Genomic DNA, 23,064 nt, shown 5'->3' with positions numbered 1-23,064 from the left:
GTATAACCTGCAACACACTAGAGTAGCAAACAATACGAATTTCGACCTTTAAAGTGCAATTGCAAATAGAAAAATGACGAAAACACAGCATATTAAAATCCATTCACGTATGAGTAAAACCAGTGAAGTGTCTTCTAAGCAATTTATATATATTTTTTTTAATATTATTAACAAGACGTCTGTGCAAACTTTCAATCTGGCACAATCCTAAAAGAGGGAAAATAAACTGTTTTCTAGTAAGACAAAACTTTCTAGTTGACTCAAATTTTACTTACCTTGTCTAGGTCTCCTCCCCCCTTTAGGCCAATATACACCTTACAATTTTAACAACCTTATAATAAAAGTAATGTCTCAATAGAATAACAAAAAAATACTGAGAACCACTTCAACTAAATACTCTGAAAAACAATTTAAAATACGTATGAGTATAACTTACCTCCATCTTCTAAAGGTCTTTTTTGTCCCCCATAACCATAGTCATTTGAATTCAGTGATGTCCCAGCATCACCTCCAATTTTTGCTGCAATCTAAAAAAAAACCAGAAAAATACCATCACAAACTATTATATACTATTCATTACTAAATTCCCATTTACTTCTAATACATGTATATATGAAATATTTAGTATCACATAAGAAAATTTACTTGAAAAATTAAAATTATACTTCAATTTATTGCTAAAATTAATACTTCAGGCAGTTAACATAATAATCTTGAGATTATTAAGCTTCCGATACATCCCTATAAGCAGCAACAAAGAAGTAATCAACTAGGAATCCGTAAGACAGACCAAACAGATTTAAAGAAAATCTGGATCCTATCTGGCTCTCTCTCATGACACTTCAAAAGATGTGTGTAAACAGAGAATGTGAACACTTTGTGGGACCCAAAGGCTATGCTATCTAGTAAGGTAGCCACTAGTCCATATGTGGTTACTGAGTACTCGAAATGTGACTAGTCTGAAATGACACTTGCTCTAAGTGTAAAATTACTCACTGAATATTGAAAACCTGGAATATAAATCATCTTAATTTTTTTTTTAAGCACATGCAAAAGGGGTAGTATTTTGGATATGCCAGGTTAAACAAAACGTGGCTCACATTGTACTTCTACTGGACAATGTTGTTCTAAGGATATATGCAGGAGTCCCGGGAGCTCAAGTCTTAAAAAACCTCAGCTGTGAAACCATAATTCTCTTAGAATATTTTTAACTTTCAGAGTAGGGCAAATAATTTCTTGCACCTGACTGAACAAATTTAAGAAATACCCAGCTTTGCTGGCATGGTGGCTCATGCCTGTAATCTTAGTACTTTGGGAGGTGGAGGTGGGTAGACTGCTTGAGCTCAGGAGTTCGAGAGCAGCCTGGGCAACATGATGAAACCCTATCTCTACTATATACAAAAATTAGCCAGGTGTTGTGGTGCATGCCCATAGTCCCAGCTACTCGGGAGGCTGAGGCAAGAGAATCACTTGAACCCAGAAGCTGGAGGTTGCAGTGTACTGGTATCATGCCAATGCACTGTAGCTTGGCTAACAGAGCAAGACTGTTAAAAAAAAAAAAAAAAAAAAAGAAAAAAAAACAACAACAACAACAACCTGGCTTCAAGTCACAAGTAGGGCACGATCAGTAGATATTTATTGAATTTTTCTGTAAAAAGAGAACTGAAGTAGTTCCCATTTCCATGGGGAATCACGGAGTGGTTCTGCCACATTGATGAGTGGTCAGCAATAGGCCAAGCTCCACACTGCAATGCTGCACATTCATTATTGAAGATGTGTGATGGGCTCATGAGAATTTATTACATAATTCTTTCAAATTTGAGTATATTTGAAACCTTCCATGAAAAAATATTAAAGAAAACCTAACTTTTGGTGACTGGGATTCCCCAAAGAGATCCCAATATGGATAACTGCTTCAAGTTTTGATTATCATCAGACAACTGGAGAGGGTAAAGTTATAGTTAAGTGCTTAAGTCATAAATTCAACATGGATCGCTTAAGTCTAATTATGTATCAGTTCCCATATACCAACTGTATTTCCTAGTACTTCTAGATTTCCCTTTTCTTCATCTAAAAATGCAAACACCCACCACAAAGAATATTAGGATCAAGTACTAGATTGCTCGATTAAAAAAAGGTACACTCTCAGCCGGAAACAGTGGCTCACGCCCATAATCCCAGCATTTTGGGAGGCCGAGGCAGGCAGATCACCTGAGGTCAAGAGTTCGAGACCAGCCTGACCAACATGGAGAAACCCAGTCTCCACTAAAAACACACAAAAAATGGCTGAGCGTGGTGACACATGCCTTGCAGCTACTCAGGAGGCTCAGGCGGGAGAACTATTTGAACCCAAGTGGAGGTTGCAGTGAGCCAAGATCACGTCACTGCACTCCAGCCTCGGCAACGGCATGAGACACTGTCTCAAAAAAAAAAAAAAAGTAAACTCTAGCTTTGGTCAATCTAACCTTCTTTAACCATCTTTCACTTTATCAATTACAAACCTGTTTTTGTTTCTGGGTGTCTAATTTAAATCTTCTTTTCCTAATAATGCCTGAAAACACTGCTTTTCCACCCTTAGGTCTTAAAGCACTTAGCATCTGAATTGTTCCTCAGGAAAGTAAACACACTGCTGGGCACTGACAGACACTAGTAGTAGAAGGAAAGTATTTCAGGCCAGAGAAAATGGTGCTACCAAGAATAGGAAACGGTTTAGCCTATGAACACCTTCTGCAGTTAGCTTTTATAAATACTCTATGAGTTTGCAAAGTAGCACTCCTTGAACTCCAAGAAACTTCTATACAGAGAAAAGACATTTATACAACTGAATAGTTCATAAACTAACCAAATGAAAATAAAAGTTGAGGCTGGGCGCTGTTGCTCATGCCTGTAATCCCAGCACTTTGGGAGGCTGAGGTGGGTGGATCACCTGACGTCTGGAGTTCGAGACCAGCCTGACCAACATGGTAAAACCCCATCTCTACTAAAAATACAAAAAAAAAAACTTAGCTGGGCACGGTGGCACGTGCCTGTTAATTCCAGCTACTCTGGAGGCTGAGGCAGGAGAATCACCTGAACCTTGGAGGTGGAGGTCGCAGTGAGCCAAGATCCCGCCACTACACTCCAGCCTGGGTGACAGAGCGAGACTTCATCTCAAAAAAAAAAAAAAAAAAAAAGAAAGAAAATGAAAGTTGACAGTTTACTCTAAAGAACGAGTAACACCATTTCAAAAATTGAGAACTGTTACAAAGACATTAGAGAAAAGCTTTTAAATAAAAATGCCAATAAAGGAGCCTGGCTCAGTGGCACCTGCAGTCCTAGTTACTTCAGAAGCTGAGGTGGGAGACCTGGTTGAGGCCAGGAGTTCAACGTTAATACAGTAAGACCCCATCTCTTTAAAAAAAAAAAATTGAAAAAACAAAATGAACTATAGATTTGATCAATTTTCTAAGATCAACAGAAAATATACAATTCCCAGGTGACTACAAGGATAATTAATTTAAGAAAACAATTCCTAAAACCAACCTCCAACTACATTCAACTCCTTTTCAGAGTACTGGAACATATTCAATTTTTATTAGACATTTATCAAGTATGGGAAACTTTTTACTTTACTTATTATTATATTTTTTGAGATGGAGTCTCACAATGTTGCCCAGGCTGGAATGTAGTGGCATGATCTGGGCTCACTGCAATGTCTGCACCCCAAGTTCAAGTGATTCTCCCGCCTCAGTCTCCCGAGTAGCTAGGACTACAGGTGCCCGCCACCATGCCTGACTAATTTTTGTATTTTTAGTAAAGACAGGCCAGGCTGGTCTTGAATTCCTGACCTCAAGAATCTCAGCCTCCCAAAGTGCTGAGATTACAGGCGTGAGCCACGGTGCCTGGCTACTTTATTTCAGTTTTACAAAAATAATTCAAGTTTTCCATCTGGACCATAATCGACTTCTTGAATGAGTAAGTTATTTTTCCTGTTTTCACTGTTTTAGCATTTCTCACCTCTACTGAGGAAGCAAGACGTGAGAAATCCAAGAATTTGGGAGTTGAAAAGAAACTTAAGACACAGTATCTTCAGTTTTTGCTTTCCACGGTTTCAGTTACCTACGGTATAGTACAATCAGATATTCTGGGGTAGGGGAGGATCCCCTTATTCATATAACTTATTACAGCATATTGGTTTTTTAAAAATTTGCCCTCTTGTCAGTAATACAGTGTATTGTTGTAATTGTTCTATTTCATTTTTTAAACTAAATTAACATTTTGAGACAGGGTCAGGCTGTTGCCCAAGGCTGTAGTGCAGTGGCATGATCATGGCTCACTTATGCAACTACGTAAAGGACCCAACGTTGTCAACATTGTAAACTTGACCTCCCAAGTTCAAGCACTCCTCTCACCTCAGCCTCCTGGGTAGCTGGTACTACATGCATGCACCACCATGTCTGGCTAATTTTTTGGTATTTTTTTATAGAAACAAGGTTTCACCATGTTGCCTAGGGTGGTCTCGGACTCCTGGGTTCAAGCAAGCTTCCTGACTGGGCTTCTCAAAACACTAGGATTACAGACATGAGCCACCTTGGCTGGCTGATTTCTTTTTCAAGACAACGTCATAGTTAAAATTAAGTGTTAAGATTACAGGCGTGAACCATTATGCCCAGTCTTTTTCTAATTTATTATTATTGTTAATACTATGTTTAATTTAGAATTTAAACTTTATAGATACATAGGTATAGGAAAAAATATTACCGTGTATATATGGGATGCAATACTATCTGTGGTTTCAGATATTCACTGAGGTTCTTGGAATGTATCCTCCGAGGTTAAGAACAGACTACTGTAGTTTACTTAATTAACTTCTGAGGATCAGAAAATCTCTAAAATCAGGCTGGGCACGGTGGCTCACGCCTGTAATCCCAGCACTTTGGGAGGTCGAGGGGGGCAGATCACAAGGTCAGGAGATCGAGAAAATCTCTAAAATCAGGTAGTATGACCAACTATAGTCCCTCAGTGTCCCTGGGGGATTGGTTCCAGGAACCATGCAAATACCAAAATCCACAGATGCTCAAGTTCCTTACATAAAATGGTACAGTATCTGCATATAACCTACGCAAATCCTTTGGTATACTTAAAGCATCTCTAAATTACTCATAATACCTGATACAAGGTACATAGTTGTATTGTTTTCATTCGTATTACTTGTATTGTTGGACCGTTATTCCATTTTTCTAATATTTTTGATCCAGAGTTGGCTGAATTTGCAGGTGCAGAGCCCACAGACACAGAGGTCTGACTTGTACTTTAATTCATCAAAAATGTTTATTGATTTATTTCAGTAAATGCTGAGTACCTCCTACAGGCAAGGTCCTGATGGAGTTAGTAGTTCCCACATACCAGACATGTGAAGAAACATACACGCTAGAAATATTACCATACTGTAATTTTCTTATCAGTCAAGCCTTGCTAAACTGTCACAAAATGATTTTAAAAAAGAATCATGCTCAAATGTTAGTTTTCACTGAACAGACTGATGGTAATAAAACAAAACAGCTCTAGTCTATATTTTCATTTCATTCAAACAACATTATGCAGCCTGAATCACTTTTATAATTGTCAGAGAAGAGACTGCAAGAAGGATCGAATACATAATGACTAATTTCCTAGTTGTCTAGAGGGGAAGGGATGAGGGTTAACAGTTTTGCTTAGCTAATCATCTAGTCTGATTCATTTCTACCTTCATATAACCTCAAGGGAAAAAACGGTAGATAAATACATTTTAATTTTCCAATGTTCTAGAGACAGAAGTTGCTATTAGTACCACTGCTAAGGACCCAATCAAACAATCCCAATCTCTGAAGTTACAGCTTGAAATACACAAAAATAAATTTCTTAAGTACACAGTCTGGAAACCCTGAACGAAAGCAGCAACCTGGTGTCCCTGTGTTGAATTGAGCTCAGAATACTATAAAAATCTAAAACTTTCACATAAAAATAAACTAAAAAAAAAAAAAAAAAAAAAAAGGATTGGCAACTAAATGACCAGATGTCAACAACCAGCTAGAGTTAACATTACTGACATTACCAAGTAATGTTAACTCATCCTGCTTTTCTGAATAACAACTATCCAGCTAAATATACCAATGGCATCCCCACTGGTACAGCCTTTGAAGCTCCTTGAGAGCAGGAAACTGTTCTTATATCTCTTCCTTCCAAAAACAAAAACAGCATAGTATTCTAGACAAAGAAAATAAACTTAGAGTTAGTTGAGGATTCTAGAAACATAAGTCAATATTCTCTTAAATACACAAGGAGGAAGTAGTTCAGATATTAACCTAACTTCTGTCTAAGTACCCTTCTGTATATTCCACACATATTATCAGACTAACAGCTACAACTGACATTTAAAGACATCACCAAATGTAATGGGTAATTCCAGTTAAAAGCTAAAGTTAGGAATCTCAGATTTAAGATCATTTTCATAAAGAGATCATTACAGTAAAGACATCAGGACAACTGATCCATTAGCATGTAAGACAATAAATTTCAGTTTGATGACAATTTCTGTATTTTAAAAAGTAGAAAGAAATTATGGCTTAGCCTAATAATAAAATCTATTTTTTTTTTTTTTTGGAGACAGGGTCTCTTGCTCTATGCCCAGACTGGAGTGCAGCAGCGTGATCTCCACTCACTGCTACCTCTACTTCCCAGGTTCAGGCGATTCTTGAGCCTCAGCCTCCCAAGTAGCTGGGACTACAGGTACAGGCCACCAAGCCCGGCTACCTTTTGTATTTTTTGTAGAGATAGGGTTTCACCATGTTGGCCAGGCTGGTCTTAAACTCTGACTTCAAGTGATCTGTCTGCCTCAGCCTCCCAAAGTGCTGGGATTACAGGCGTGAGCCACCGAACCCGGCCCGAAATCCAATTTTTCATTAAAGCATTGCAACACAAAGTCTTCCAGTATCTGGATCCGCTTGTACCTCTCCTTGCCTCATTTCACGTCCTCCCACCACCATCTTCTAGTGACTTCAATTCTGGGTTCTTGTCATTCCCCCACGTCCCATACCTCTGCGCAGGCTGCTTCTTTTCCCTACTGGCCAAACTCTCATTCATTCTATAATGCCTTGCTCAAGTATCACTCCTTTACTTAGGAAGCTGGGCATCCCCTCCCAACTTGTGTCCTGTACAAGGTGACTGCCTCATAGTAGAAACTCTGTAAACACTTATAAAATGAGCGGATGAATTAAATATCCGTATTTTGTCTGCTCTCGTTAATCAATTAATCAGATAATCCTGTTCATCTGCATTTGGTCACGGAACTATATCATAGCTTCTTAATAGGAAACAATTCATGCATTTAAACAAACAAACAAACAAAAAAAAAACAAGGCCAGGCTCACTGCTGTAATCGCAGCACTTTGGGAGGCCGAGGCGGGCGGATCACGAGCTCAGGAGTTCGAGACCAGCCTGGCCAGCATGGTGAAACCCTGTCTCTACTTAAAAAAAAAAAAAAAATACAAAAAATTAGCCGGGAACGGTGGCGGGCGCATGTAATCCAAGCCACTCGGGAGGCTGAGGCAGGAGAATTGCTTGAAGCCGGAGGCGGAGGTTGCAGTGGGACGAGATGGCGCCAAGCCACTGCAATCCAGCCTGGGCGATAGAGGAGATAGAAGGAGACTCCGTCTCAAACAAAACAAAACAAAACTCCAGTATCTGCCTACAGATAAAATAGTTGGTTCCAATAAACACAATAGTTAAGTTTTACAAATCAATCTAATAAAACGCGCTAACAGTGTGAGTCATACAAATGCTTGTTGCTAAACATGTTCAGAATTTCTTAAATTACGTGAAAAAACCGCAAAACTAATATTAATGATAACCTTTTGTTGACTACTCCTAATATTTCTGGTTATAAACAAGTGCAAGTACATGTTTATAATGTGTTCACATTAGACATGTTACAACGGATTTTATGAATTCTGATTTTGACTCAATGTTCCTTTAACTGTACCGGTAAAAAGTTAAGTGAACTCCTAATGCAATGAAAACACAGCACAACACTGGTTTCTAATTACCATTAGCTTAACACTAGTAAAAAATGTCCAGCACCTAGTACAATATACATAGTGTCATAGAGAATAGAATTCTTTTGCTTACACGCAAATCCATACCAACACCATACATTTTGAAATTTTAAACATATTAGGGGACTATCTAAAAATGTAAAGTTCAAATTAAGAAATCTTCTATTTTCCTGGAATACTCGCACTATTTTAACAGCTTTCGTCTAGGAAAGTGGTGTCTTCAGGGCAAATGTACGCACTACGTAATACAAAGAGGTCTGGTCAGTTTACGACTCTTAACAGAGAGGCAGATTCAAATTGAAACCTCTGGTATAATGAGCCTGAGGCCATTTTGAGAAATATGGGGGGACTGACTGTTAGAACAGACTGACGCGTAAATCCCGCCCAGAAAAAGACTGCTTTCAAGTCCCTTCCTTGTAGAGGTGTGAAGGTGAAAGGTACCGAAAGCGGTTTTAATTGCGAGGAAACGGAAATGAGCTGTAAAGGCTACTTTAACGACAAATCCCTTCCCTTGCTATGGCTCCAGGAGACCGACCCTAGTTCTTTCCCAAACTGATTACCAGAACCTTCCATTAAATTGTGTGAAACTACCTGCGCTTTATCCCCTGGAAGAGGATCTTCATCTTGAGGAAAAGGGGAGGCTAAGCTAGCTCGCTGGCGACACACGAGTGCCGCAGAAGCGGGAGAAAGACTTCAGGCCTTCTTTGCGTAGCACGCGTCGGGGTTCTAAGTGGATTACACACCAAAAACACAAAACTGAGTTCTGGTCTCTAACCTTTATTACCAACAAGGGGAAACGTGTCTCTTCACATTTCAGCCCGGAAGGACACCTCTTTCCTCTTCCTCATGCGCTAAAGGGTAGCGGCCTACCCAGTCAGCGGCCAATTACCGTGAGCTTTCGGGATTCCGCCGCGCGGTCCACACTTACCTGCCGGGCTCTCTGCAGTGCATCTTTGAAAGCGTCGTTAACTCCTCCACCACCACCGCCGCCGCCACCGCCACCAGCTGAGCCAGAAGAGGGTGGAGGCACTGTTGAATAGTCTGCCATGGTTACACTACGCTAGCCGCTGCCGCCCGTTCAGAGACTGCCTCTCAGCTAACAGCTAAGAAAGAAAGAAAATGGCGGCCGTCGAAGCTGTATCACATTCTTGCGCGACCATCGTGCCGTAAAGGGGTGGAGACTGAAGGAAGGAAATCTCGCGATGTTTCCGAGGCAACGCGCTAGTGTGGGGCTAGGGCTGAAAAAGAACGACAGAAACAGAGACGTCGCGAGAATTAAGTTTAAGATTTCGCGAGAATAGGGTTTCTTTTGGCGCCTCCTCTCCGCGCGTTCTTGCGGTGAGGCTGGGTAATTGTTCCTGCAGGTTGGTGGGTGACAGTGGCCAGTTGACAGCAAGTGGGATTGGGTGGTGGGAATCCTGAAGAAAAGGTTGTTACCGGTCGCTGCCTCAGGGAGGTAGTGCGGTAGAATTTTCCGCCATGGGTCATTCTCGGTGTCCGCGGGGAAGGGCGTGACAACGACGGGCGTGACGGCGACGCAACAGTGTCTCGAGAGCGCTGCCGCTCGGAGGGCGCCTGGAGAAGCGCGTCCGAGACGCCGCGCGGTGATGCTCCCGAAAACGTCTACCCGGCCTAGCGGGAACCCAGCATGATTTTCAGGGTAGTAAAGTGTCCCTGTATTTTACTTCCAGGCTGTCAGATTTTTGAGTTTTATCACGAGGGGGGTGTTGAATTCAGGCTGGAAGCCTGTTAGTTCTCGACCATATTTTAAGTTTTGTTTAAAATAATGTAGATGAGGCTCTAAAAATATGGCTGCCTTTTCTTTATCCAAAAACGTGATTGTTCTTAAAGTTCAGAGTTAGCCAGATTTAGTAACCTAGTATTTGTACGTGTCCATGGCCATTTTTGTTAAGGTTGTTTGTTTGTTTTTGTTTTTGTTTTTTTTTGAGACGGAGTCTCGCTCTGTTGCCTAGGCCGGAGTGCAGTGGCACGGACTCGGCTCACTGCAGCCTCCGCCTCCTGGGTTCAAGCGATTTTCCCACTTCAGCCTCCCGAGTACCTGGGACTACAGGCGCCCGCTACCACGTCCAGCTAATTTTTTGTATTTTTAGTAGAGACGCGGTTTCACCGTGTTGGCCAGGATGGTCTCGATCTCCTGACCTCTTGATCCACGCGCCTCAGCCTCCCAAAAGTGCCAGGATTACAGGCGTGAGCCACTGCGCCCGGCCTATTAAGGTCTTTTAAGTTAAGAACAGCATTGTTTCTTGGCCAAAATAGATTTTGTAGCTTCTTAGGCGTAGTTTCTCCCACCCCAGCCTGTGGGTACTCAAATGTAAGGTAAACTTCTGAATTGTCATCACAGGACTAGGTATATGTGTCTGTGTGTGTGTGTGTGTGTGTGTGTGTGTGTAAATTGGTATTTTATGTTATGTACTTAAGTTACCAAGTAATTTCAGACATTTTTTCAGACTTTCTCCAACATATCGTGGCATGTAGATTACTGTGTTAATAGTAGTAAGTTCCAAGAATCGTTACGATAGTTACTATTGATATTGAGTATGTCACAGAAATAATTTTTCCAAAATTATTTCTATTTAAATAACAAAGAATGAGGTAAAATGAACTTTCTCAGCTTTGTGGCATTCGTGGCATTATTTGGTTAGATCTAAAAAAAATTCTTTTTCAGCAGCTCTTAATAGTAATTGTGAGAAATATATGCTGCATTCTTTCTGAAAACCTAAAAGTAATGTGTTCATTTGCTCAAGCACCAAAATAGCAGTTAATATGCATGTAGATACAGGTGAGCCATCATTTCCCTTTAATCAGCTTTTAATGCAGTCGTATTCATTTATATCTCTGATGATCTTTTTTAGTGTTCATGGCCATCCCTATAAATTTTGGTGGGATTTCCTTTTGAAAAATCAGTGCACATGTGGGACTACAGATCTAATCATAATATATAGAAAAACAGTAAAAGCAGTGTTGGGTGTGTGGCTAGGTAGAAATTTTCCAGTTCTATTTTGAGAATGTCTTGATTTTTTCATATTTTATTAATTAGGCAATACAATCAGACCTTTGGATCAATGTTATTTACCACAGTGCTGTAATTTACCCTCAAAACAAATTTATGTATATCGCAATTTATTTTAGTTACCATTGAATATTGAAAAATATGTAAGGACCTCAATTTTTTTTTTTTTAATGCTTGCTCCGTTGCCCAGGCTGGAGTGCAGTGGCGCGATCTTGGCTCACTGAAACCTCAGCCCCCCGAGGTTCAAGAGATTCTCGCACCTCAGCCTCTGGAGTAGCTGGGATTACAGGTGTGCACCACCATGCCCGACTAATTTTTTTTTGAGACAGAGTCTCGCCCTGTTTCCCAGACTGGAGTGCAGTGGCATGATCTTGGCTCACTGTAACCTCCACCTCCTGGCTTCAAGCAGTTCTTCTGTGTCAGCCTCCCGAGTAGCTGGGATGACAGGCACCCACCACCACGCCCAGCTAATTTTTGTATTTTTAGTAGAGACAGTGTTTCACCTTGTTGGCCAGGCTGGTCTTGAACTCCTGATCTTGTGATCCATCTTCGGCCTCCCAAAGTGCTGGGATTACAGGCATGAGCCACCGCGCCCGGCCAGAATAAAATTCTTGATAGCTTAATCTTTTGAAAAAATTAATGCTTGAGATAAAGGTTCTTTGTGAAAATATAAATAAACTCTGCTTTTTAGGACCTCTTCAGTGAAGCTGGGAGGAATATTTGGGGGGTTGCTAAGGTGTCATTCCAAACTTTTTCAGTGTTCTTCAAATCTAATAAAAGAACAAACATCTTTACTGTATTATACAAAAGGACTCTTTGAATATTAATGGAGTATTTGTTTGGTTACTCCACACATTTATTGCCAGGATCTGTCCTTTGACTATGATCATGGCAGACATAACAGGGCATCATAGGATATATAGAAAATAGATTATTAATTTTTAGAGAAAAATTTAGAGCTCTCCACCTCTTCTTATAAGACATAACACTCCCAGCTTCCTATTACTTTAGGTAATAATGTTAGATTGAAAGTTTGGGACTCCTGAAAGCATCTAAATTAAATAATTGGCCTTATGATCCAGGTCTTAATTGAGTTTAGCTTATTCCATAGCATACATTATAATAATTTATAATAAAGCTGCTATATATAAATATGCAGTAATATACTTGTAATTTCCTGTAAATTGATCCTATACTTATTTCCCAGATGTTTCCAAATCTGTGTCTGCACAACTACCTACAAAACTTTGGTTTTGCATGTTGCCTCAAAAACAAAATGTCTAAAATTCGCATATGTACCGTTCTTATTCTCCCTTTTTTTGTGGTCAAAACATTTATTGTTTCTTTTCCTATTGGATCATATATTTAGATAATCAGTTCTTCTATTACATTTATCTTTTTCATTAACCTTTAGCTAAATAAAAAAATCCAGATTAAAAATAGTCTTTTTTCATGAAACTTAACCTGACTAACCAATTGCAGTGACCTTTTATTTATTCAGTGGTTACCCACATCGGCTACAGGGAGCTTTTAAAAAATATGAAAGGTGGGCCGGGCGTGGTGCCTCACGCCTGTAATCCTAGCACTTTGGGAAGCCGAGGTGGGTGGATCACCTGAGGTCGGGAGTTCAAGACCAGCCTAGCCAACATGATGAAACCCCGGCTCTACTAAAAATACATTAGTTGGGCATGGTGGCGGGTGCCTGCAATCCCAGCTACTCGGGAGGCTGAGGCAGGAGAATTGCCTGAACCCCGGAGACCGAGGTTGTAGTAAGCCGAGATCACACTACTGCACTCCATCCTGGGTGACAGACCAAGATTCTGTCTCAAAAAAAAGAAAGAAAGAAAGGTTAGCCCTAACTCCTACTCCCAGAAACTGGTTTAATTTGTCTATATTTGAATCCGTAAAAGCTTCCTGGGTTAGTCCTAAAGTGCAGACACATTTGAGAACTGCTAAAAAGCACAAGTGAACAAGCTCTGGCTGACTTTTGCTTATTTTTGATGGGTTGCGGTTTGTTTCTAGTTATGGGTATATAGTCTTGAGATGAATTTGGAGTCCAGAAACATCTTTTTTTAAACTGTTAAAATAATTAAATGGGAAGTGATTAGACTGAGGTACCTTCAGTGCCCTGTCTTCCTACATAAGCAAACCAAAACCTAACTCAATGTAAACTGTCTTAACCAATCAGAAACTGCCCATTAATCTTTAACTAGAGACCTTTCACTGGATCAGTCCAAATCAGACTATTGCTCCACTTTAATCAAATGTTTTGCCTTGTTTCTGCGTTCATCCTATGAAAGTCCTTCCTATCCCTTCAGCCCTAAGCCATTGAACTACTTTTGGGACATGTCCTATTCATGAATCAATTGAAAGTTTTCCTTTTAACTGGACTAACTCAAACTTTTTGTTAGCTAGACTAAGGCAGAGTTTCTTAACAAAAAGGTCACCAGCATCATCAAGAGTGCTTTTTAGAAATGCAGATACCTTAGCCCTACCTGGACCTACTGAATCGTGTTTTGGAGAATCTATATTTCTTTTTTTTTTTTTTTTTTTTTTTTTTTTTTAGAAAGTAAGCATCATAGTCGATTCTACTCATCAAGATTTGAAAACTACTCTTTTACACAAAACATGTTTAATATTTGAGGAATTAAAGTGAATTAAATTTTGTTTCCCTGGCTAGATTGTAGTAAATGTTACGAATACAGAAACTTTGTCCTCTGTCTTTTTCCCTCTGTATAAAAGAGGGCTGGTCAAGGACCGGGTCTTAATAACTTTGGTTTGCCCAGTATGCTTTTATGTTGGTAAAAGTTAAATAAATATCAAGTTGAATTATTTATTCCACTTAACATTTTCCTACAAAGCTACATATGATTATGAATGTGGAGGGCCTTTAAGGCCAGATGGCACTGAAGGGTAGCTTCACACAAACTTTTCTTAGAATATCAGTCTTGGAAAGACCTTGAAGGTAATTTCGCCCATTTGTTTCATTTCATGTTAGAGGAAACTAACACAGATTGCTGAGTGCCTTCTACAAAGTGCCAAGATTAATTGCAGAGCCAAGACTAGATTCCTAATCCAGTGCTCTTTATTTTGTGAAATATCTTCTATATGAAGCATCGGTGTTTGGGTTGAAGGTCTTCTGCTTCTTAGGTACAAGAGGAAGAAAAATCTGTACAGAACCAAAACATCTTAATTTTGTAATCAGGATGTCTACCTTTACTGACAACATTTCGTTCTGAGAATAGGTTATTGAAAAGGATCTTTGCCAGTGAAATCCTTAACTGGAAGTGGGTGGGTTCGAGATACAAGACTCATTTGGTATAACAATTTTATTGTTTTTTAGTGGAACTTTGCTTCTCTGTTCTGACATTTCCATGTCTCTATTTATAGCAGTGATCTCTTTGGAATTTGCCTTCTGATTCCATTTGTTCTTTTATGTTGCTTCATATTAACTGATATTTTCACTTCATTGAAAAAAATATTTGAAGCGACGTGTACTTAAGAAAAAGGAATTAATTTTTTTTAGAAGAAACATCTGGAGGTACTGTTTTTCTGTGATTTATCATAATCATTGTTTATGCCAGGTTATCTAATTGTAGCAATAATACAAATACTAATTTTTCAAGCAAGAATGGTAATTTAAAAAAATTTAAGTGCTTGTTAAGCTTTAAACTCCTTTTATCCAGGACAGATATTACCTTTAGATTCTTAGCAGCCTTGCTCCTTAACTGTGCACTTTGATATAAATGAAGATTGAGAGGTTTTAGTTAGAGCCTTTAAGTGGTAGTAAACTGTCAAGGGCAGGAGCTATCTTATTTACCTTTGAGATGAAAATAATGCCTGGCATCTAGTAGGTCCTAATTAATCTATTCATTTATTCAATTCAACAAGAATTCTGAGCATTGTTCTAAGTGCTAGAGCTACAGTAGTAAAGAAAATAGACATATATCTCACCGTCTTGTCTTGAACATGCTAGTGAGTGAAGGTGGAATGAAAACATGGATCACTTTGCAGAGACTCCCTATTGTTTTCAGACAATTATTTGTATCAGTCTAACCAATAATAGCCTGTAGCTTATTAAGCAATGGTTTGAAGAGTCAGAATGGGAGAAGCTGATCAGATCATTCATTCATTAAATATTTAATTGCCTAGTGTGTGTTAAATTATTTGAAACAAGCTCATGAATGTGAGTCATTGTCATCCTTATTGTCAGCCTGATTCATTTTCTCTGTTTATATCTTGAGGTAAAGACTTCAAGCCTTTGGCCAGGTTACAGCCCAGGAACTTCATCTCAGATCACATACCACTGAATCCCAAGTGCATAAAATAATGTGTGCCATGTAGTAAATATTACTGCATTAATCCTTAACTACTCAGAATGCGATTTCCTCACTACTTATGGCCACAGCCTGCATCTAGTCTTCATCCAGGCAACTCAAACAATAAAAATCTTCAAGTCTGATATTCTGCTCAAGACGACCTCGTCAGTTTGTTTCCTAATGTACTTCTTCCGTTCCTCTAGTCTTTTGACACTTCTCTTTTCTTTCCATCTCTTACTTGCTAGCTTTCCTTCTTTGCCAGTCACTTCAGTAATTCTCAACTCCCACTCCCCTTTGCCTTTTAGTAGTGTCCATTCTTTAAATCAACAACTCTTGATCAGTTCAAATAGACTTTGGAGTCAGATGAACTTCAGATCGCCATTTGCTACTTCCGTGATCTTGCTAAATTCTTTTTTGAGTTTGTTTACTCTTTGGCACCCTAAGCATTGTTTTGAAAATTAAATGAGGAGGCCGGGCGAGGTGGCTCAAGCCTGTAATCCCAGCACTTTGGGAGGCCGAGACGGGCGGATCACGGAAGGTCAGGAGATCGAGACATCCTGGCTAACACTGTGAAACCCCGTCTCTAGCTAAAAAAATACAAAAAACTAAAAGCCGGGCGACGTGGCGGGCGCCTGTAGTCCCTAGCTACTCCAAGAGGCTGAGGCAGGAAGAAATGGTGTTGAACCTGGGGGCGGAGCCTTGCGGTGAGCTGAGATCGGCCCCACTGCACTCCAGTCTGGGTGGATAGCAAGACGCTGTCTAAAAAAAAAAAAAAAAAAAAAAAAATAAATGAGATTATTGTATCAAGATTATTGTATCCAGATACTTTTGACCACAAGTAATGAAAACCCTTTTTAAGTGGCTTAAATAATAACAAAAAGTCCAGGGGTAGAGTGGCTCTAAGGCTGGTTGATTAGCACCTCAGCAATTTATGAGGTACCCATGTTTTTTTCATCTTTGCCCTCTACCATCCTCAGCTTCTTGACTTAACTCCCCTAATGATTGCATAATGGTTGCCACAGTTCCAGGTGTCATGCATTCATGATTGTTAAATGGAAGGGGAAAGTTTCTGCTACCAACCCTACCCTCTACCCCTGCCCACAACTGCCAATCTTATAGCCTTGTCTAGACCAGAGCTGAGTCACAGGCTTACTCTATCAAGTGTCATACTGGCTTAGAATAATTAGGATCATCTCAGGAGTGAGGGAGAGGCCCCACTTTCCTAGTAATAGTTATTATTACTACTGCATTTGTGAATGCTAGGACTCAATCCTTGTGCCCTTTTCCCCTATCTATGATTCTAGTAATTTCCTCTAGACTCATGATTTTAAATATCACCTACACTCTTCCCAAATTTTTGTCTTTTGTATGGACTGCTGTGAATGCCAGACTCACGTATCCAACTGCCTACTGGAATTTCCATGCATCTTATTTGTTTATTATTTTTTTAAGAGACAGGATCTCTCTCCCTCAAACTGAAATGCAGTGGTGCAATTATAGCTTACTGCAGCCTTGAGCTCCTGGGCTCAAGTGATCCCCCTGCCTCAGCCTCCTGAGTAGTAGGACTACAGGCATGCATCAGCACACGTGGCTAATTTTTAAATTTTTTGTAGAGATGGGGTCTCACTATGTTGCCTAGACTGGTCTCAAACTCCTGGCCTCAAGCAATCCTGCCTTGGCCTCCCAAAGTGCTGAGATTACCAGTTTGAGCCACTGCGCCTGGCCCCGTGCATCTTTATTTTATATGTCCAATATTGAACTCCCCAGTTTCTCCCTTCTCCCCTCTCTATTTTAGTAAGTAGCAAGTCTGTTCTCTGTTTGCTGAAGTTGAAAAACCTTGGTGTCATTATTGGTTTTTCCTCATATCCCCTGTCTGATTCACCAGGAAATCCTGTTGGCTCTACCTTTAAAATATATCCAGAAGTTCACCACTTCTCATCACCTCCACTGCTACATCATGGGCCAAACCACCTGAATGTGTGTGTGTGTGTATAAATAATTTTTTTTTTTCCAGAGACAGTGTCTCACTTAGTCCCTCAGGCTTGAGTGCAGTGGTATAATCAGAGCTCTCTGTAACCTCAAACTCCTGTGCTCAAGCAATCCTGCCTTGGCCTTCTGAGTAGCTAGAGTTACAGGCACGTGGCACCATATCTGGCTGACACTTTTTATCTTTTGTAGAGGTGGAGTATCATTATATTGCCTAGGCTAGTGTGAAACTCCTGGCCTCAAGCTATCTTCCTGCCTCAGCATCCCAAAGTGCTGGGATTACAGGTCTCAGCCACTGTGCCCATCAGTTCTTACTGGTCTTCCACCCTTGCCCACCATCTTTCCCACGCTCTTAAGAATCAAAGTGACCTATCAGTCTGCATAAAACCCTCCAATGGCATTGTATCTTCCCTCAGAATGTAAGTCAAAGTCCTTAGTGGCCTACAAGGCTCTGTATTGCAACTATTATTTCTCTGATCATCTTTCAGCCCCTTCACCATCTCTATCATTCAGACTCAGCCATCTTGCAGTTCCTCAAAGATGCCTTGCATTCCCTCACTTCTAGGCTTTGGTGTTTGATATTTCCCTCTATCCGATAAGTTCTACCATACGGATGCATAGCTTTCCTCCTTTCCTTTCAGATAGTGGTGCGAATATCATTTTCTCTGAAATCATTTCTGGCCCCCCTATCTAAATTTTTAACATCCTTATTTCAGTTTTCTGGTTTATTTTTCTTAGCTTCTACCACTATCTAACACAACTCACAGTATTTAAAATTTTTTATTATCTCTCCCTCCACTAGAATGTACAGAGAATGAGGCAGGGATTTTTGTTCATACTGTATCCCTAGCACCTAGAAAGGTGCCTTGGCATATGAAAGGTCCATAATAAAAATTTGTAAATAAATGAATGTTCATTCATGATGGTTTCTGGTTTCAGCTGGGTCCTTAGTGGGATTTAGTAATTGTTTGTTTCTGATCAGCTGCTTCCGTATTTTCCATAACTGACATACTGAAATACCACCATTCTTATCAAACACCCTACTTTACTCTGAATCCTTAGCAGTGGATGTCCCCCGACCCCTCTCTTTTTAAACAGAGTATTGATACTGTATATGAATTTCTTTGTCTTCCTAGTCCTTTTACTTTCAAATTTATAAATTGTCGTCTATTTCCTTTTGATCTCAGAGCCCACCTCTAATTTTTTTCAAGTCTCATCTACTGGTACTCTTGGTATCAAATCACATCAAATCTTATCTTCTTTGAGATGTCATTTAAGCAATTACTTCTTTTATTATATGTCTTATATGTTTTTAAATATCCTCCTCTATATTGTTTTCTTCTTCTCTGGACTATCTTAAAACCTCCCTTATCTTTTCTTTGTTGCAACACTATGTCCTTTACTTCAGACAGCTTTTTAGAAATATTTAAATTTACTATTTCATTTTCATTTCCCTCTTAATGGTCAATTTACTGCATTCTGTCTTCTACTTTTGTTGGTCACAATTCTATCTACCTCATAGAATTCTGAGAGATTAAATGAAGATACATGTGTTTTTAGAATAATGCTTGCACATTGTTAATTTTTTTTGAGTGCTTACCAGGATTAACTATTACTACTGAAACCAAAATTATTCTCACTCTTACAGATACTTTTCTATCATCTTTCTTTACTTTTGTATATCCTTCATGAAATAGTTTCTGTCTTTTGGTTTTTGGATACTAGTGGTGTCAGGATGCCTTCAGCTTTAAGTAAGAATCTCTTAAGTCCAGTGATAGGTAGTTCCAAGATTGATTTAGAGATGCAACGCTATCATTGTGCTGGTTTTTGGAGAGTCAAAAATTAAATAAAATTTACCTTATATTATCTTACATTTTAATGAGGTAGTTAGCCAGAGAAATAAGTAACTAGGAATGCAGTCTTAGGCAGCAAAACTTATCAACTATTGAAGTAGCGTAGATGAAGGGGTTATTAATAAGGTTACAGGAATGTTCACAGTAGAACTTGTCTTTCCACTTCAAAAGTACTCTTCTTATATTTTAAACTTTCATTAGTAGCACAACTGTGCACACCTTTGTCAATCCAGAAATGGGCAGTCTGAAATCCTTCCTCTTCCCTACATCCAGCTGATGGGCAAATTATACAGATGCTATTTCTTACTACTTAATCCTACCTGTTGGTCTGTTTATATCATAGTCATCCTACTTTAGGTTTTTGTTATTACTCATCTCTTTGTGATTCATTCATTCAGTAAAAGTTTATTGAACAGCAATGTATTGTAAACACCTTGTTCTAGAAATAAAATAAAACAAGACCCCACTGGTTACAATCCAGTGGATAGGGCATTAAACACACAGATGGTTATGTAAGGTACAGTGGAGATATGGGGGGAAGTGTAGGAGCTCGAGGTCCAGGGAATCTAACCCAAATTTGAGCTTCACAGAAGCCCAACTACAGGGTGAGTCTCAAAGCAGGAGGAAGCTAGGTGAAGGGCTCCTGGTGTAGGGAAGAGGGAAATACACCTACACACATACCCTGCTTGCTTTATATATAACAAATAATCACTTCAAAGGTATTAACTTTGGTGACTGTGTACTTGTTAATGTTACCGTTGTTCAAAAACAATTTTTTTTAACTGATTATGGTTAATGCAGAAGATTCTCAGTAATGATATTATTATACAGTTGATTCTCATTATTTGTCAATTCTGTGTTTATGAATTTGCCTACTCACCGAAATGTATTTGTAACCCCAAAATGAATACTCAAAATGCTTTCAAGGTCACTTTTAGACATACACATGTTCAGAGTGGCAAAAAATTTAAGAACTAGCTGAGCTTTGCACAGAGGCTCACATCTGTAATCCCACCACCTTGGGAGGCTGAGGCAGAAGGATTGCTTGAGGCCAGGAGTTCAAGACCAGCCTGGGCAACATAGTGCGACCCCTCCCACCATCTCCGCACAGAAAAAATGAACTAGCTGAGATTGAACAAGTCAGTGCTCTGCCCTCATGTTTCAGCTCTCATACTTCTAAACAAGTCTCCTTTTCATGGTCCATTTAGTGCCACATTTTTGTATTTTTGTGCTTTCTATTTTTTTATCGGTGACTTTACTATTTAAAATGGCCTCTAAGCATAGTGCTAAAGTGCTGTCTAGTGTTGCTGAGCACAAGAAGGCTGTGATGTGCCTTACAGAGAAAATTCGTGTTAGGTAAGCTTTATCAGGCATGAGTCATAGTTCTGTTGGCTATGAGTTCAATGTCATTGAATCAACAGTATATATTATTAAGGTGTCTTTAACAGAAATACACATAGAAGAGGTTATGTATTGATCAGTGATGAAATGTGACCAGAGCCTGGCAGGAACCTAACACTGTATTTCCTTAGGGGCAATGGTTCAGTATTCTCTAATTTAGCATTCGGGATGATTTTATAGAACATAACCATGGCAAATGTTTTATAGAACATAACTATGGATTTTATAGAACATAACAAATGAGAATCAACTACTTCAGGGTAAATTTCGTTTTGGGAAATAACCAAAATCATTTATGACTAGAACCGATGAATTAGATGGGAATGGTCAAGGGGAACAATACAGAGGTATGATTATTAAACAGTCTTTCTCTGCCTTTTAAAACATGCCACCCTTTTTGATAAGCATCTCACGTGACACTTTAAATATTATAATATATTCCCTTTAGCAGTTATGTCCAGGTTGAGAATCAGCATGTTAGTTTTACCATCAGACAAGCAAAAGCATGTTGACCTTTATTATTTTTTTTTGAGACACAGTCTCACTCTGTTGCCCAGGCTGGAGTGCAATGGTACAATCTCAGCTCACTACACCCTCTGTCTCCCAGGTTCAGGCGATTATCCTGCCTCAGCCTCCTGAGTAGCTGGAATTACAGGCATGTGCTACCACACCTGGCTAATTTTGTATTTTTAGTAGAGACAGGGTTTCACCATGTTGGCCAGGCTGGTCTCGAACTCCTGACCTCAGGTCATCTGTCTGCCTCAGCCTCCCAAAGTGCTAGGATTGCAGGCTTGAGCCACTGCGCCTGGCCTATTTCTGAGTGCTTATTGTAAAAACTATAGTTTTTAAAGTTTGCCAGATGCAATAAAATTTTATCATGTTTAGTGCTTTATTTAGACTTTCCTCTCCCTCCAGTGAAGAATAATTTGTATAAAGCGGAAGTTGGCAAACATTTCCTGGTAAGGGCCAGACGGTAACTATTTTAGGCCTTGTGGGCCATACAGTCTCTGCTGCAACTACTCAGCTCTACCACTGTCTGGCAAAAGCAACAATAGACAGTACGTATTACTTTATGTAGTTGCAGTATAAGCTCCTTTTTCTTTTTTTTTTTTCTTTTTTGAGACGGAGTCTCACTCTGTCACCCAGGCTGGAGTGCAGTGGAACGATCTTGGCTCATTGCAACCCCCACCTCCCGGGTTTAAGCAATTCTCCTGCCTCAGCCTCCCAAGTAGCTGGGACTACAAGTGTGTGCCACCACATCTGGCTAATTGTTTTGTATTTTTAGTAGAGATGGGGTTTCACCATGTTGGCCAGGCTGGTCTTGAACTCCTGACTTCAATTGATCCACCCTCCTTGGCCTTCTAAGGTGCTGGGATACAGGCGTGAGCCACCGTGCCTGGCCTATTTATAGTATAAACTCCATAAGGGTAGGGACTATGTATTACACTGTTGTATCCTTCATGTTACATGTAATAGTATAGCACAGTGGGGTCTCAGTAATGGTTGGCTTGGTATGCTGATTTGACTTAGATAATAAAAAGGTTATATTTTTGAAATGTTAATAACTCGAACATTAAAACCCATCCATTTACAGTTAAATTATTTTAGAGATCCTATTTTTTTTTCTCTTACTATAAATATCCTTCTTTAGACAGTTACAATAGTTCAAGCTCATGCATTTGGGATTAGGTAGTCAATGGCCCAATTTTATGGTAGTTGGTAAATGCTATAGGACATGTTGGCTTATTTATATAAATGTTCTAATACTTACATTTGTTAGCCATTATTAAAGTCTTTGAATCATAGTTAAGTCTCCATGGTAGCAGTGGTTTGATGATTATGTCTTAATGGATGCAATATACTATGAAGATAATTCATAAAGTCTGGTACTGATTTAAATTAAGTCATTTGAGAGGCCAGGCACAATGGCTCACACCTGTAATCCTAGCACTTTGGGAGGCTGAGGTGGGAAGATAGCTTCAGCCCAGGAGTTCAAGACTAGCCTGAGCAAAATAGGGAGACCCTATATCTACAAAAGAAAAAAAAAAAAAATAGCTAGGCATGGTGGCACATGCCTGTAGTCCTAGCTATTTGGAAGGCTGAGTTGGGAGGATTGCTTGAGCCCTGGAGGCTGAGACTCCAGTGAGCCTTAATCAAACCACTGCACTCTAGCCTGGGTGACAGAGCAAGACTGTCTCAAAAAAAAAAAAAGAAAAAAAGAAAAACATTATTTGAGAATTGTAAACAATTAGCTGAACAAACTTGCTAAATAATCTGTTGCAGTCTTGGCTAAGAGCCTAATATTTCAGTGAAACAGCTGCATATCCTCTCCTGCTGCCTTATCTCTTGGGCTACAGACATTTTTTTTCTCTGTACGCCTTAAACTCTCTCTTTTTTTTTTT

The 23,064-nt window shown here is 39.5% G+C and overlaps 1 protein-coding gene and 1 pseudogene across 13 annotated transcripts in view; one reads left to right on the top strand and one right to left on the bottom strand.

Annotated features, from left to right (window-relative positions):
* FUBP1 (far upstream element binding protein 1) overlaps positions 1 to 9,317 on the bottom strand; it is a 39,373-nt gene extending 30,056 nt beyond the window's left edge. For 8 of the 13 annotated variants that reach the window (XR_001886624.1, XR_001886625.1, XR_001886628.1 and 5 more), the window contains exons 1-2: positions 9,001 to 9,225; positions 437 to 527 (exon numbers count right to left, since the gene is read on the bottom strand). Coding sequence is in view for 7 of the 13 variants with exons in the window: in XM_017877393.1 (XP_017732882.1) it covers positions 437 to 527; positions 9,001 to 9,120 (211 nt within the window). In the remaining 6 variants the exon portion in view is untranslated. Of the gene's footprint in view, positions 1 to 436; positions 528 to 9,000 lie in introns of all 13 variants that reach the window. The other 5 variants (XR_001886627.1, XR_001886626.1, XM_017877395.1 and 2 more) reach the window with 2 other exon arrangements.
* Positions 9,318 to 9,363: 46 nt separating this feature from the next.
* LOC108533032 (dnaJ homolog subfamily B member 4 pseudogene) overlaps positions 9,364 to 23,064 on the top strand; it is a 27,334-nt pseudogene continuing 13,633 nt past the window's right edge.

Source organism: Rhinopithecus bieti, unplaced genomic scaffold (assembly GCF_001698545.2).
Source record: "Rhinopithecus bieti isolate Rb0 unplaced genomic scaffold, ASM169854v2 scaffold_10654, whole genome shotgun sequence".
NCBI classification, from domain to species: Eukaryota; Metazoa; Chordata; class Mammalia; order Primates; family Cercopithecidae; genus Rhinopithecus; species Rhinopithecus bieti.
Note: the sequence above shows the minus strand (reverse complement) of the source record. Positions and strands in the feature narration are given on the sequence as shown.